The sequence below is a fragment of the Clytia hemisphaerica genome, unplaced genomic scaffold (assembly GCF_902728285.1).
Source record: "Clytia hemisphaerica strain Z4C2 unplaced genomic scaffold, Clytia hemisphaerica genome assembly, whole genome shotgun sequence".
NCBI classification, from domain to species: Eukaryota; Metazoa; Cnidaria; class Hydrozoa; order Leptothecata; family Clytiidae; genus Clytia; species Clytia hemisphaerica.
Window position 1 is genome coordinate 270865 of NW_027103417.1, and position 14005 is coordinate 284869.

General features: G+C 34.9%; 1 protein-coding gene and 1 long non-coding RNA gene across 2 annotated transcripts; one reads left to right on the forward strand and one right to left on the reverse strand.

Annotated features, from left to right (window-relative positions):
- Positions 1 to 582: 582 nt before the first annotated feature.
- Positions 583 to 4348, reverse strand: LOC136797663 (uncharacterized). Its single transcript, XR_010845279.1, has 3 exons — positions 4127 to 4348; positions 1997 to 2093; positions 583 to 1190 (listed from the first exon to the last, which is right to left on the reverse strand). It is a non-coding gene; the product is annotated as an uncharacterized lncRNA (long non-coding RNA).
- Positions 4349 to 10065: 5717 nt separating this feature from the next.
- Positions 10066 to 13632, forward strand: LOC136797664 (F-box only protein 8-like). Its single transcript, XM_067054246.1, has 7 exons — positions 10066 to 10496; positions 10718 to 10793; positions 11258 to 11329; positions 11600 to 11718; positions 12018 to 12086; positions 12245 to 12360; positions 13120 to 13632. Exons 1-7 carry the CDS (start codon positions 10255 to 10257, stop codon positions 13434 to 13436), a joined length of 1011 nt encoding a protein of 336 aa, XP_066910347.1. The 5' UTR covers positions 10066 to 10254; the 3' UTR covers positions 13437 to 13632.
- Positions 13633 to 14005: the final 373 nt, after the last annotated feature.

Below are 14005 nucleotides of genomic sequence, written 5' to 3' on the forward strand. Positions count from 1 at the left end.
TTGCAAGTATAGGTGATTTCTGTACCTAAATCGAGAATATTAACCCTTGAAAACCGTGTTTTTCAGCCAGAAACAGCTATTTTGTCCAGTTTTTTGCGCTTTTTTTGAAGCTCAATATCTCGAGTTAGGTACTGAAATCACCTATACTTGCAATATATCTTTAATTCTAATTTTTTGAGAGCTTTCCAAAAATATACAACAGGTCTCCGTTTTCTCGAGCTAAAATTTTCATTAATTTTTAACCCTATGATTTTTGCCTGAGACCGTCATATTTGTCCGAAAATCACACCAAAGTGTCCGAAAAAAAATTGGAAACATAGTAATTTCGATTCCCCTACCCCTTAGCTTTCCAAAAATGTATAACAAGTGCTTCTAACAAAACAGTCAAGCGATTCCAAAAAATCGAACAAAATTCCCCCTACTATAAATGACGATAAATTGAGCGGAGATCATATTGCCTTGTCCCGTTAAAGTTGCCGATTGAGCTACGGGATGCTTCGATCGATATCATGTTTTGAAAAGGGGAATGTAAAAAAAATGATAAATACGTCAGTTTCAAATATAATGTATATTTATTTTAATAACAAGTTAAAAAAGCTGAGCAAGTAAGTGGTAAACAATGAAATGTCAAAAAAAATCATAAATTCTGGTTTAGCCTCGGAAATCTGAGTTACCCAAATGAAACACTAGTTAATTGAATCAAGTGAGCCGAGTACTATCAAGTTAGCCGAGTAATATCAAGTTAGCTGAGTAGTGTCAAGTTAGCTGAGTAATATCAAGTTAGCCGAGTAATATCAAGTTAGCTGAGTAATTTCAAGTTAGCTGAGTAGTATCAAGTGAGCCGAACATTATCAAGTTAGCCGAACATTATCAAGTTAGCCGAGTAATATCAAGTTAGCCGAGTAATATCAAGTGAGCCGAGTAATATCAAGTGAGCTAAGTAATATCAAGTGAGCCGAGTAGTATCAATTGAGCCGATGAGTAATATCAATTGAGCCGTGTAAAACCAAATAAACTGAGTAAAACAAAGTACTCCAAGTGTATTCTGGTGAGCCAAGTGAATCGAGGGGAATCCTTTAAATCTGAGTTAACTGTGTGAATCCAAGTTAGCTTTGTATAACCAAGCTATCTAATGTAAATCCAGATTGACCAGAGTAGCTATACACTGAATGATGTGGACTTGATGAACCCTGAAAAATAAAAACAAAAACGAAATTACCCAAACAGTCGCGTTCAACTGGAGTATACTACCATGTTCATAAATCGTAAAGCTCAAGTGCAGCGTAAGCTTGTTCCAAGTTCTGGAAGACTTTCATAATTATGTCCACCTGTTAGGAAGATACTTGCTTTTTGTTGAAAATTGAGGCGTGCAAGCAATTATAGGTCACAATTTTTTCGCACAACATAAAGAACCCGAGATGAAATCTGATCATGATGTTTTACAAATACAAGTGAAAATCTCATTTCTAGGGCAACTTTAAAGGGATAAGCAGATAAAAAATAAAATTCAGCCCAAAGATTCCTTCCATAGTCCTTAGCAAAACCTCCAAATTTTACAGGCTACTTGTTTTTCAAAGTCGAAAAATTTAGGTAATTTTTAATTTCTGCTGGAAGACAATAGAATTTCAACATGAGGTACGTATGAGGTACGAAAAACTGAGATTTCTAATTGTCATATCTTGAATCTGGAATGTTATTTCTCAAAAATATTTGGAGGGCTTACTAAGGACTGTGTAAAGAATCTTTTAGCCAATTTTCATATTTCATCTGGTTATCCCTTTAAAAGTTTCAAACAAAAAGGACAAAAAATTACGAATCAAAAAAAGAAATCCTTCTCTAGACTATAACCAACAATGAGCTTCTCTTTACCACGCTTCCCCCAATCTCACAAAGATTTTGCAGTAAATGGTAATACACAGCTTGATTTTTCACTTAAGTCATTAGGTTACCAAGCCTTTTAATGATAAATCCTGAAGAAAATCAAATTCAAACTCACCTTAAGATTGGGTATCAATCAATCAGTGGGAACCAATCAGTCTGGATATGATGTACGATAACAGTCTTGATGTATATGGATGATAGATGGTCCCAAACTGTACAAAAAGAAAAACAAATATGATTCTTATTAACAAAAAGTAAAATCATAAGGCATGGCCTGGAGTAATACCTTTAAGGGAAAATTTTTTGGCGAGAACTTATTTTGGCAAACAACTAAAGTCAGCAAAAATTTTTATCTTCGTGAGAACGAATTTTGGTGAATGAATATATTTTAAATTTTGACAAGAACTTATTTTGGCGAATGGCCAGGCAAATCTCCCCTTTCTTTACCTTTTTTTAATGATTGACGGCAAGAATCAATTTTGGTTAGAACTGAAATTGGTGAATTTTAAGTTTTTGCTACCTCAAGCAGTTAGTCACACTAGGAAATCTAGCTTTCAGAAAAAATAACATCAGTTATCTACAGGATACATTTCAACAACAAGGATGAGAGTTACCTGAATCAAGTTCGCAAGACAATAATAATTAAAACTAAAAGTTGGAAACAAAATAAAACGTGCAGCAGCCAAAATCAACCAACTAAAATTTGTCATTCAATTCCCGAGACAGCACTTCGATTTTTAAGGCCTTGTTTATACGCTAAAGTAAAACAATTACGCACATGTAAATGGGTCATTGTTTGAGGTCCAGCAAAATTTCCGGGAGATAGCCTATCCGGCAGTGCGCGGATCTAGGTGGGTTCCGCCTCCCCCGTAGATCTTTTTCTTGGGAAGTTGCTCTTCAAATTAGTTTTCAAGGTTGGCTTGGCTCAATTTTTTTCATCTATGGCTCAAATTTTAGGCAATTTCTCAAAGTTTTTGAAAATGTTCTTTTCATTAAAAAGCGCCGGGTTATTTTTTCATGAATTCCTTTAGAAGTTTTGCGGCGCATTTTTTTGCTTGAGAGTCAAGTAAACGATATCGCGTTTCGCAGCATTAATCTTTGATACGTATTTTGGCGGGACGCTAGTGTGACTAACTGTCAAGTAAAAATTTTTTCTCCATTTCGACCAGACGATCTTAATCGAACGGAATTGAAATTCGATTGTCAAACGCAATTGAATCTCAATCCAACGACCAAATTCTGGGTGATATTTGATTCGTTTGATTGAGATTTTCGTTCGAGTGATTGAATCGATGCAATCGAACCCAATCGAACGCAATCGAATCTCAATCGAACAACAAACGAATCCGAAAATTGGGGTAAGGCTGATGGAATTTAATGATATGTTTATCGTAATGACGATCTTCAGAATTCGATGCGGCCAAGTTTTCATTATTCATTATTTTAGGGAGAAAATTCTCAATAAGTTGTGAGCAAAAAAATCATCTCCATAATTATAAAAATCAAAGAAGCGCACTTTTAAAGAGATGGTAGGGCCGTACGGGTTCGTTTTTAACCGGATATTTGCCGGACCGTTTGTTTTGATCTTTCAAAATCTTGATGAAGCGCCAAAATAACAAAATAATGGCAACTTGGTTGCAGCAGTTTTTTTGACATGCGGGCGGCTTACGGTAAATATAACATTAAATTCCATCGGCCTAATATTCTATTGAGATTCAATTGTGTTCAACAATAAAATTTTAATCGTTCGCTTGGTTCGATCATCGGTTCTGTTCGATTGAGATCGTCTGGTTTCGAGTATCGACTGACCGACCCTATTATTGGCAGACGGAAGTAATAGATAGAATAGCTGTTTTCAAAATCAGATGCCAAACAACCTGATAGTGATCTGCGCTGCATTTTTTGTAAGTGGAATTGCCTGATTCTTACCCCTCCTACCTAGCATAGCCCTTAATTTGAGAATTAACCTTGCAGATTTTTTGTATAGACCTTTTTTCAAAGAGGATGTCATGTTGAATAATTATGTAGTCCAGCCATAAAAAAAATGATATAGCCATGCATAATTACTGTATCATACATATTGTAATAATTATTCATGGTTTATCATTGTTTTTCTGCTGGACTACATAATTATTCAACAGGGTGGCCTCTTTGAAAAAAGGTCTATTTCGCAGAGTGTCTTGTTGCTAAAGGCCCATAGTAATATTCTTATGATACTACTGGCGCACACACAATAGAGATTTACCTTTATGAATGGCAGCAGCAGTCAGTGACAGTTAAATCTTGATTTATCCTCTTTACTGCTTGAACTCTTTAATTCTCAGTCTTTGAGAGAAAAAGAGGATGAACACTCCACGTTCAGTTGAGTTGAAGATAGTCTATGTAGGTGGTAGACTATACGAAATACAGACAATAACAAGATACGGTCTTCAACCATATATCAACATATGGCTTTGCTCGGCTTTGCTAGAGGATAGATAACTGTATGCTAGCCGACAGACGATCCCTGTCGATCCCTCTACATTATAGCGCTGAGTTTAGCCTGGAAAATATATGTACTCTCGCGGAACACCGCCTAATTGCTTTGCGTAACTAACTAACAAACGTACGGGCACTGTGCAGATGAAAGGCCCACTACGCTGCGCTGCTGGGCCAATTATAGAAGTGCCTATCACAACAAAAGATAGAGAGGATCATGCAGAATCGCAGATCGCACCCAGTGCATAGTCAGTGTGTGCAGTGCAGTTGCACGAGTTGCCAGGTTGCAGTGCCATCATAGTGTCGGATTTGATTGAAGTTTCGGCCATGTTCAATATCATGCTCTCCATTATATTTAATAATGTGCTTCAAGATACTCAACGTGCACCCTGTCAACCAGTGTTGAAACCTGTTGAACTATCGAAGTCAAATCAAACAGCCCAGCCAGCAATCAATCAATCAACAGTTGTCAACAACGCGCTTTCGATTTCACCGAGGTCGGACGTGCTCTGATTTGCTAATGTAAACTTTACATCTAGAAGAGTCAAATTCTATCTTGATCTTACATTTTGATTACATCTTTACATCTTCACAATGGCTAGAGGAGGCAGAGGCAGGAAAAAACAATCCTCCTCAACAGAATCTGAGGAAGTCTTTGAACAACAACCACAATCGTCCATCACACTGGAAATTTTATCTAACGAGATTACTAAGCTGAAAGAAGAGCTGTAGCACATCTCACAACAAAGATATCCGAAGCTACAGATGATATTATAAAACAACTTAAAAATGAAAATCTAACGCTCAAATCTGAACTTCAGAACACCCAAAAAAGGGTTGTAAAATTGGAAACTGAATTGAATAATATAAATCAATATAACAGACGTAACAATATCGAAGTTTGTGGTATTCCCAAGGAGGACGAGGAAGACTTAGAATCAAAAGTAATAGGTATTGCAGACACTCTTGGAATCGAAATTAACAAGTACGACATCGAAGCCTGCCATCGTTTGAAAAAGAATAAAAAAGAAAAGACACCAAGGACTATCGTGAGATTTGTAAACCGTAAGTTATGTGACCTTCTACATCAGAGAAAGAAAAATCTGAGTAATTAGTGATTACCCATTTTAGTCTGAACAGAACTCGGGTTGTTTTGTTTTGATTTTTTTTGGTTCCGTTAGTTTTTTTCTCTTCTCTCTTTCTACATTGAATTTCAAGATGGCAGAATAAATGCGGGTTCGCACATGCATTCTGAATTCAATTTTGACCTGGTGTTTGTGTTTATTTTTCTTCGCGTTTTTGACTCCTTTGAAGACCAGTAAGTTTTTACATTATGCCTACAAAATTCCCTTGCTCAGTGTGCTCTAAATCAGTTAATGAAGGTAACTCTATTTTTTGTGATTCCTGTGATCTCTGGACTCACCTCAAATGCTCTGGTTTATCTCTTGCTGAATTCCATTCTCTATCAAACAGTACTAAAAACTGGTACTGTCCTAAATGCCTTCTTGGCGCACTCCCTTTCAAACCAGAACTTCAATCTTCCCCCTCTGGTACCTTGAACCCTAAACTCATTAATATTGCTCGTAATCTCAGCTTAATTTCTGATCACTGTCAAAATAATTGCCTTGACATCGACAATCTGACAGCGGCCAACTGTAAGTACTACAAAACCTCTGTCTTTCAAAAACTTATTCGTGAAAACAGTCCCTTTTCTTTTTCTTCTATGCACCTGAATATTGCCTCTCTTGCTTTGCACTTGGACGACTTAACTACTCTTCTCTCTCAACTCCACTATAACTTTGACGTGATGGCTATTACTGAGACTCGTTTTTTGAAAGACAAAACACCTTCTTTTAATTTTAATCTTGAAAACTTCCAAGAACCAATTTATACTCCCACTGAGGCTTCAGTTGGTGGCACTATGTTATACATATCAAAAAATCTATCTTACGAACCTCGTAAAGACCTTGACTCTATACTTTATAGTCCAACTCTTCTTGAGTCTACTTTTGCCGAAATCTCTCTTCCAAATTCTACTAATACTATTGTTGGATCAATTTACAAACACCCACTTCTTTCTCTCGATGACTTTAACAAACTCCTGGAACCTCTTTTAAATAAAATCGACAAAGAAAACAAACAAATTCTTCTTCTTGGTGACTTCAATATTAACCTCTTGAACGCATCGTCTGACCATAACATTTTATCTTACCTGAATAACCTTGGCTCACACTTTCTTATACCTAATATTTTTCTTCCTACTCGTATTACTGACCATTCTATGACACTTATTGACAACATCTTTTCTTCAATTTCCGAGAAACCTAGCTTCTCTGGAAATTTGCTTTACTCTATCTCTGATCACCTTCCCCAATTCTACCTTGTTTGTGGTTCTTCTAATATCAAAAAGCCTGGTAAAACTTTCAGGAAAGACTGGAAGAATTTTGACCAACAAAATTTTATTCTAGATTTTCTTGATATTGATTGGGCAAACAAATTATATCACATGACAGATGTTGATCAAGCTTTCCAAAATTTTTATGATTTAGTTAAAAAACTTATCGATCAACATGTTCCAACTGTTACCGTGACAAAGCGCCAACAAAAGACCAGAGCAAAACCATGGATTACCCCTGGAATAATTAAATCTATCTCGCAACGCCAATTTTACTCCAGAAAATACATCAAAACAAAAGACCCAATTATGAAATCTTTTTATTATCAACGCTACAAAACTTACAAAAACCTTATAGTTACTCTTACACGTAAGAGTAAAAATAATCATTACTCTCATTATTTCTCTGTCCATGCTACTAATATTCTTAAAGTTTGGGAAGGCATAAGAGAGATCATTGGTTCAAACTCTAAATCTTCTCCCTCCTCTGTTCGTGTTGATGGTCTTCTAACATCTGATCCAAAAGTTGTTGCCAATGGCTTCAATCACTTCTTTACATCCATTGCAGATACTGTTCGCTCCAACATTGGTCCAACCAACCGTCATTTTTCCCATTATCTTAAGAACCGCATCAGAAATTCTATATTTCTTGACCGTGTCAACCCAGCTGAAGTCTTGTTAATTATTAATTCCCTTTCTCTAAATAAATCATCTGGTCCTAATAGTACCCCCCCAAAACTCCTCCGCCTTCTAAAATTTGATCTTTCTGGACCACTATCCTTTCTTTTTAACCTTTCTTTTGAATCTGGTTCTTTCCCCACAATGCTTAAACTTTGCAAAGTAATTCCCGTTTTCAAAAACAAAGGCTCCCCTCTTGAAATCTCCAACTACCACTAACCGCCCGATTTCTTTACTTTCCAACATTGAAAAAATTCTTGAAAAACTTATGTATTCTCGTATTATTACTTTTCTAGATTCTCATCGTGTATTTTTTGAACGCCAATTTGGTTTTCGGAGATCACACTCAACCATTCACACTTTGCTTAACATTGTTGAACGTATTCGAAATTCTCTTGATGATGGTAACTTTGCTTGTGGTGTGTTTGTTGATTTGCAAAAGGTCTTCTAACATCTGATCCAAAAGTTGTTGCCAATGGCTTCAATCACTTCTTTACATCCATTGCAGATACTGTTCGCTCCAACATTGGGTCCAACCAACCGTCATTTTTCCCATTATCTTAAGAACCGCATCAGAAATTCTATATTTCTTGACCGTGTCAACCCAGCTGAAGTCTTGTTAATTATTAATTCCCTTTCTCTAAATAAATCATCTGGTCCTAATAGTATCCCCCCAAAACTCCTCCGCCTTCTAAAATTTGATCTTTCTGGACCACTATCCTTTCTTTCTTTTGAATCTGGTTCTTTCCCCACAATGCTTAAACTTTGCAAAGTAATTCCCGTTTTCAAAAACAAAGGCTCCCCTCTTGAAATCTCCAACTACCGCCCGATTTCTTTACTTTCCAACATTGAAAAAATTCTTGAAAAACTTATGTATTCTCGTATTATTACTTTTCTAGATTCTCATCGTGTATTTTTTGAACGCCAATTTGGTTTTCGGAGATCGCACTCAAACCATTCACACTTTGCTTAACATTGTTGAACGTATTCGAAATTCTCTTGATGATGGTAACTTTGCTTGTGGTGTGTTTGTTGATTTGCAAAAGGCTTTTGATACGGTTGATCACTCTATTCTAATTTCAAAATTAAATCACTATGGTATCAGAGGCAAGGCTAATGAATGGTTTAGATCGTATCTATCTAATAGATCTCAGTTTGTTTCCATCTCCTCTACTGAGTCCTCTATTAAAATAATTCCTCATGGGGTTCCGCAAGGCTCTGTTTTGGGATCCCTTTTATTTCTAATTTACATTAACGATCTCCATAATGCCATTTTTTTCAAGTGAAACTTTTCATTTTGCTGATGATACCCATCTCTTGCATTTTAATCCTGATCTCTTATCTTTATGCAACAGAGTCAATCGTGACCTCAGATCCCTCCAAACCTGGTTGAAAGCCAACAAAATTTCCCTTAATGCTGGGAAAACAGAATTTTTAATTTTTAGACACCATCGTAAAACTCTTGCTTTCAATCCTTTCCTTAAAATCGGAGGTAAGAAAATCTTTCAAAGCTCTCATATCAAGTATCTAGGTATATTGATTGACTCTCACCTCAACTGGAAAGCGCACACAACTTTTCTGTCATCAAAACTTGCACGAGCCAATGGTATTATATCAAAACTCAGGCACTATGTTTCAACAAAAACCATTGTTAATATCTACTATGCTCTTTTCCATTCTCATTTACAATATGGTTGCCAACTTTGGGGACTCACTGATAATACTACATCTAAACCTATCTTTATTCTTCAAAAGAAAGCCTTACGTCTCATTACCTTTAATAACTCTCAATGCCCTTCTTCTCCACTTTTCTCAGATCTTAAAATTCTCAAAATCTTCGACCTTGTCAGATGCCTTAATATTTCTTTTGTTCACAAATTCTTGAACAACAGATTACCTTTCGATCTTCTGCAATTTTTTAACTTCATTCAGCTTGATGCTGATGGTGATGATAATCAAGGTACCAGAGGAGCAAAATTGAAACTTCTTTTTGTTCCTTCCTTTAACACTATAACTTTTGGTAACAAATCATTTACTAAGACCTGCATAACACAATGGAATTGTTTACAGCGATCATACCCTGATATAACCTTGAGCTCATCTGATTATGATATCATTAAATCTCTTGCCTTCACTCACTGTATTGGGGAATACTGAGCACACCCCCTCCCCAACCAAGAAAGCAAAAAAACTATAAAAAATTTATTTTATTTTTATTGCTTCAGTTTTTTCGGCACTTAGGTGGCCGCATCTTTTTTGATTAGCTTAGCTATAAGGCGGTCTCCTTCCTTTTTATTTTGTTGATTCCGCCTCTTGTATCATTTTCAGATGTGTTAAAAAGGTAAATAAATACTTACTTACTTACTTACAAGATATTTTACAGTCTAGTTGAAGTTTGAAATCAAATGACAATGATTTTTTTTGTTTGCTGGTTTGTGTGAAATTGCTTCATTATTTTTTTCTGAATTTTTGCATTAAGACAGAAGGCAAGGTTCTCTTAAAAGTGGCTGAGGCTATTTGTTCCTGAATTTTATTTTGGCCCTAAAAATCAGATTTTCTTATTTGGGAATTTCATTGAATATATAACTATCATTGTATATTAAATATTATGTAATTTGATTTTGATACATGTTGTTGATTATGTTTCTGTCTTTTTTTTCAGATTCCATATCCTAGTAAATTCTAGTAAAAGGAATATTATTGAATAATAAAGTTATATATATTTTACAAAATAATTTGCTACAAGAATGTATTCATGTTAAACAAGATTACAGTGTAATTGAAGCGGAATTTCTGTCAGGTGGCAAAGTTATACTTGATCAATGGGGCATAGTCACAGCACATTTCATCAAACCAGCAATGAAGCTCTGAATCCAAACAGACCTATGTCAACAACCTCGGGAAAAAGTAAAGATTTGCCACCAAACCTGGATAGATTTAATGATTTGACACAACTACCTCCTGAAGTTGCTGTACAAATTCTTTCAAATTTGAATGCCACTGATTTGTGTTTGGCTTCTTGTGTTTGGAAGGATTTGGCAGAAAATGAATTGCTTTGGAAAAAGTAAGTTTTAATATTAGAATCTTTTTATTTTTTATTTTTTAAATGAAAAGATTGAAAATGGTTTCTTTGAAAATTTGTTTAGAAAATGTTTTACGCAACTGATATTTATGGAAAAACTTTGTCTTGATCATTGTGCATCATTTGAAAGAGAAAAAGGGATTTGAAAATCTTGAGAGAATTCCAATTGAGACACAAAATATAATTTATTACCCTTTTTTCAGGCTTTGCTTTTCCAAATGGGGATATACAAGCATTTATGGCAATTTGAAGTATTCTCATATTTCAATCAAGCTTAAGGTTTGATTAATTTTTTTGTATATATTTTAAATTTTCAATCAATACAGGCCAATTTCCAAGGTCTTAAGGTTCCACCGTTTTTATCAAAAGATTCTAGAATATGTAGGTTCGAAAAATGTAGGGAGGTCTGGGAGCACTGTTAACCCTGATCTGGTCCAAGGCAGAGTCATAGTGGAAGTGTAGGGAGTGGTAGAATTAAGTGCTAAATTATTGAATACTTGAAGAGTTTCTTTACCTCTTTACCTTTTTCCACAGCCAATTTTTTTTCTTGAAGATTCAACCTGATTCAATATAACAACTCAATTCAAGATTGAGTGACCCGGTAGCAGAAAATCCCTGGAAGTTTGCCTGCAATTAACGGATCTTGGCTTCATTAAAACTAAGCCTTTTGGTTCACACACTCTTTAAATAAAATTTGACAATTTATTATTTTCTTTGAATCATATTTTTTTCTTTTTTTTTAGAAACCAATTTTCAAGAACCTATACTTATCATTAGATGAAGCTACTCTTATATTTGGATTCCGCCCTTATCAGGTACTAAATTACATCCTGAAATTTTAATGAATTTTTAGTTTTTCTTCTTACAAATGATGAAGCAAGTTTTTCTGTCTTTATCCCATAGACTAAATACCGTCCTTATTAGATTTGCATCCTAGTAACAGATAACAAGCCTTGAGAGAAGAAGTTTCATAAAATTGGACTCTCTTTTTTGACATTTCGTCCAGTCGTACCAAAGCAAATTTCCGTACTGGATATAACAGAGTGCTTCTTTAAATTGAAGCTTCATATTATTCTGTTTTCCAGGGTATAAAATATCTGACAGACCATAACATTATTGAAGAAGAAACGGAAGAAGTTGCTAAATTCATACATCACACATCTTCACTATCCAATAAATCTCTCACCAAGTATCTCAAAGACAAGTGTGTTTCCTTATTCTTTCAGAGATTCATAATGAACACCGAAGGAAAATTATTCAGAACACTGTATTTTGCTTGAATTATCTTTTCTACTTGCTTTACTCTGGACATTCCTCTTGGTATTTTTGAAAAAGATTGTATTTTGTGGGCTTTGTTTCACAGAAAAATGAATTCACTTTCAGTTTTCTCATACCACTTCTTATTTCAAAAAAATTACTGATTGTCCTTAGAAAAAATCAAGACCAGTACCTATATTCAAGGACTTGAAGTGATTTCTCATAGCTCTTCTTCTTCCCTTTCAGGAGAGAAGTGTTGGATCTTTTAGTCATGTATATGAATTTTACTGGTTTTACCATATGTGACGGGCTTAGGTAAAGTTTGTTTTTTGTCTTGTTTCCAAGATCAAGCACTTTGAAAATATTTTGACATTTTCCACATCTCAAATATATAAACTCCAGAGCTACCTTTGAAATTTATATGGAAGGTAGAGTCCTAGAGTAATAATTTTCAATCTTTTTTTTTCTGACAGGAAATTTTTCAAGAAAATTCACCCACCAGAGGAACGAGGCAATTTCTTAGATGTCTTGATAGAGAAATTTTCACATCGATTCATTGAATGCAATCCGACGTCAGATCTCAACCAAGGTAAAAAAGGAGAAAATTTTGATTAAGATTTATTTCTTACAGGGGAAATTGTATTCAAAATTCTTTTGCTATCATCCCTATCTTAAGACATAATGCAATAAACTTGAAAATGTCAGTTAGTTTTTAAACTCTTTAATCTTCTAATCTTGCAACTCTGCATGTGCAAAACATTCTGACACCTTTCTTTAGAGATAGGATAGATAATAGAAAGGTCAGAATCGCTGATTGACAAAAGATTTTTTCCTCTCTGAACACTAAGCAAAGAAATATAGTTTCAATCAGCGATTCCAACTTTCTTATTATTCCAAACTCTGAAAAGGTTGTCGAAATTAGATGATTTAGTCGACATCAGACCAGCTTACGGTAGATATTCATTGCATATTCAACCTTTGACCTAGATGGGGCCCCGTCTACTCACGATTTTTTCTGAACTCGATAGTAGACGGGTAGTTTTGAACAAAAATTTCTACAATATTTTGTAGAAACGCTTATGATTGGCCGATTATGTCTATTGTTCTCCCGAAAAATTTATGCAACAAAGTTCTGATTGGCCAGTTTTCAAACGGTTTTTTTCTGTTGGCAAATTCAAAATCTCCAATTCTACCATACTAATTTTTATCTCATGTGAGCTTTGTGAAATGGAGTAAAAATTTGTATGGGTCCAGACTACCTTTGACCTGAATGTTTATTTGATAACATGATTATATTTTGTGTGTAAATCATACTATGCAATATCATCTTGTCATAATCTCTTTTTAGAGCATATATCTGTGTTGTGTTATTCATTGATGTTATTAAGTGTCGACTTGTACAGCCCACATGTTCGAAACAAAATGTCGAAACGTGAATATATTAAGAACAATCATCAAGTTTTAAATGGTGAAGTCAGTCGAGAGACACTTGGTGATTTTTATGACGATGTTTATTTAAATGGACACATAGTGCCTTCTCATTGTAAACAAGTCAATAAACGGAAAGGTGGCAAACGACAGCATTGCTTTCCATTTTATAGACCCTATGGTGCCATCTTTGAGATAAAACCGATAGAACTGAAGCTGTTGAGTTGTAACTGCTGATAGTTTCGGGTTTTAGATTGTATAGATATTTTTTGATACAGGGATGAAATATGTGGTCGGAATTACTGATCTAACAACATTTTATGCCTCTAAAATGCTCCCTTCACATGCTTTTTATAAGGGAAATTTTATAAGAACGCGAGGCTTAGTTAGTGTCAAAGCCTTAGAATAAATGAAAACAAAATAAAAAAGAGAGCATATCAGACCATTCAATTTTATATCCATACAGAGGGTGGATGAACATTTTCAGGGGGTAATCCGAGAGGAATTATCAGGGGGTCTAATGGAGTGATTTTCCTTTTTCCACAGGGTAAAAAGTTATTCTAAAGTTTTCAGGGGGTAAGAGACTGATTTTAGTTAGTCCCGTCATTATAAGGTATGTAAGAAATTTTCTAAATTTTTTTTTGCAAATTTTGCCATTTTCCAGGGGTACCCACACATTTCCAAGAATTCTTTTTTATAATTGAAAAGGTTCGTCCACCCCAATGTACGGATTTTTTTTTATGGGACAGCCATTTGTTAAACTTTCCTGTTCCGATTGCTCAACTTGAAGCTAATCTTTCAAAATT

Excerpts from the sequence above, each read along its gene's own strand:
- LOC136797664 (XM_067054246.1), top strand. The coding sequence starts at position 10,255 with ATGGGGCATAGTCACAGCACATTTCATCAAACCAGCAATGAAGCTCTG. Across the intron at positions 10,794-11,257 it reads ATATTTCAATCAAGCTTAAG|AAACCAATTTTCAAGAACCT; the intron begins GTTTGATTAATT and ends CTTTTTTTTTAG. Across the intron at positions 11,330-11,599 it reads TTGGATTCCGCCCTTATCAG|GGTATAAAATATCTGACAGA; the intron begins GTACTAAATTAC and ends TCTGTTTTCCAG.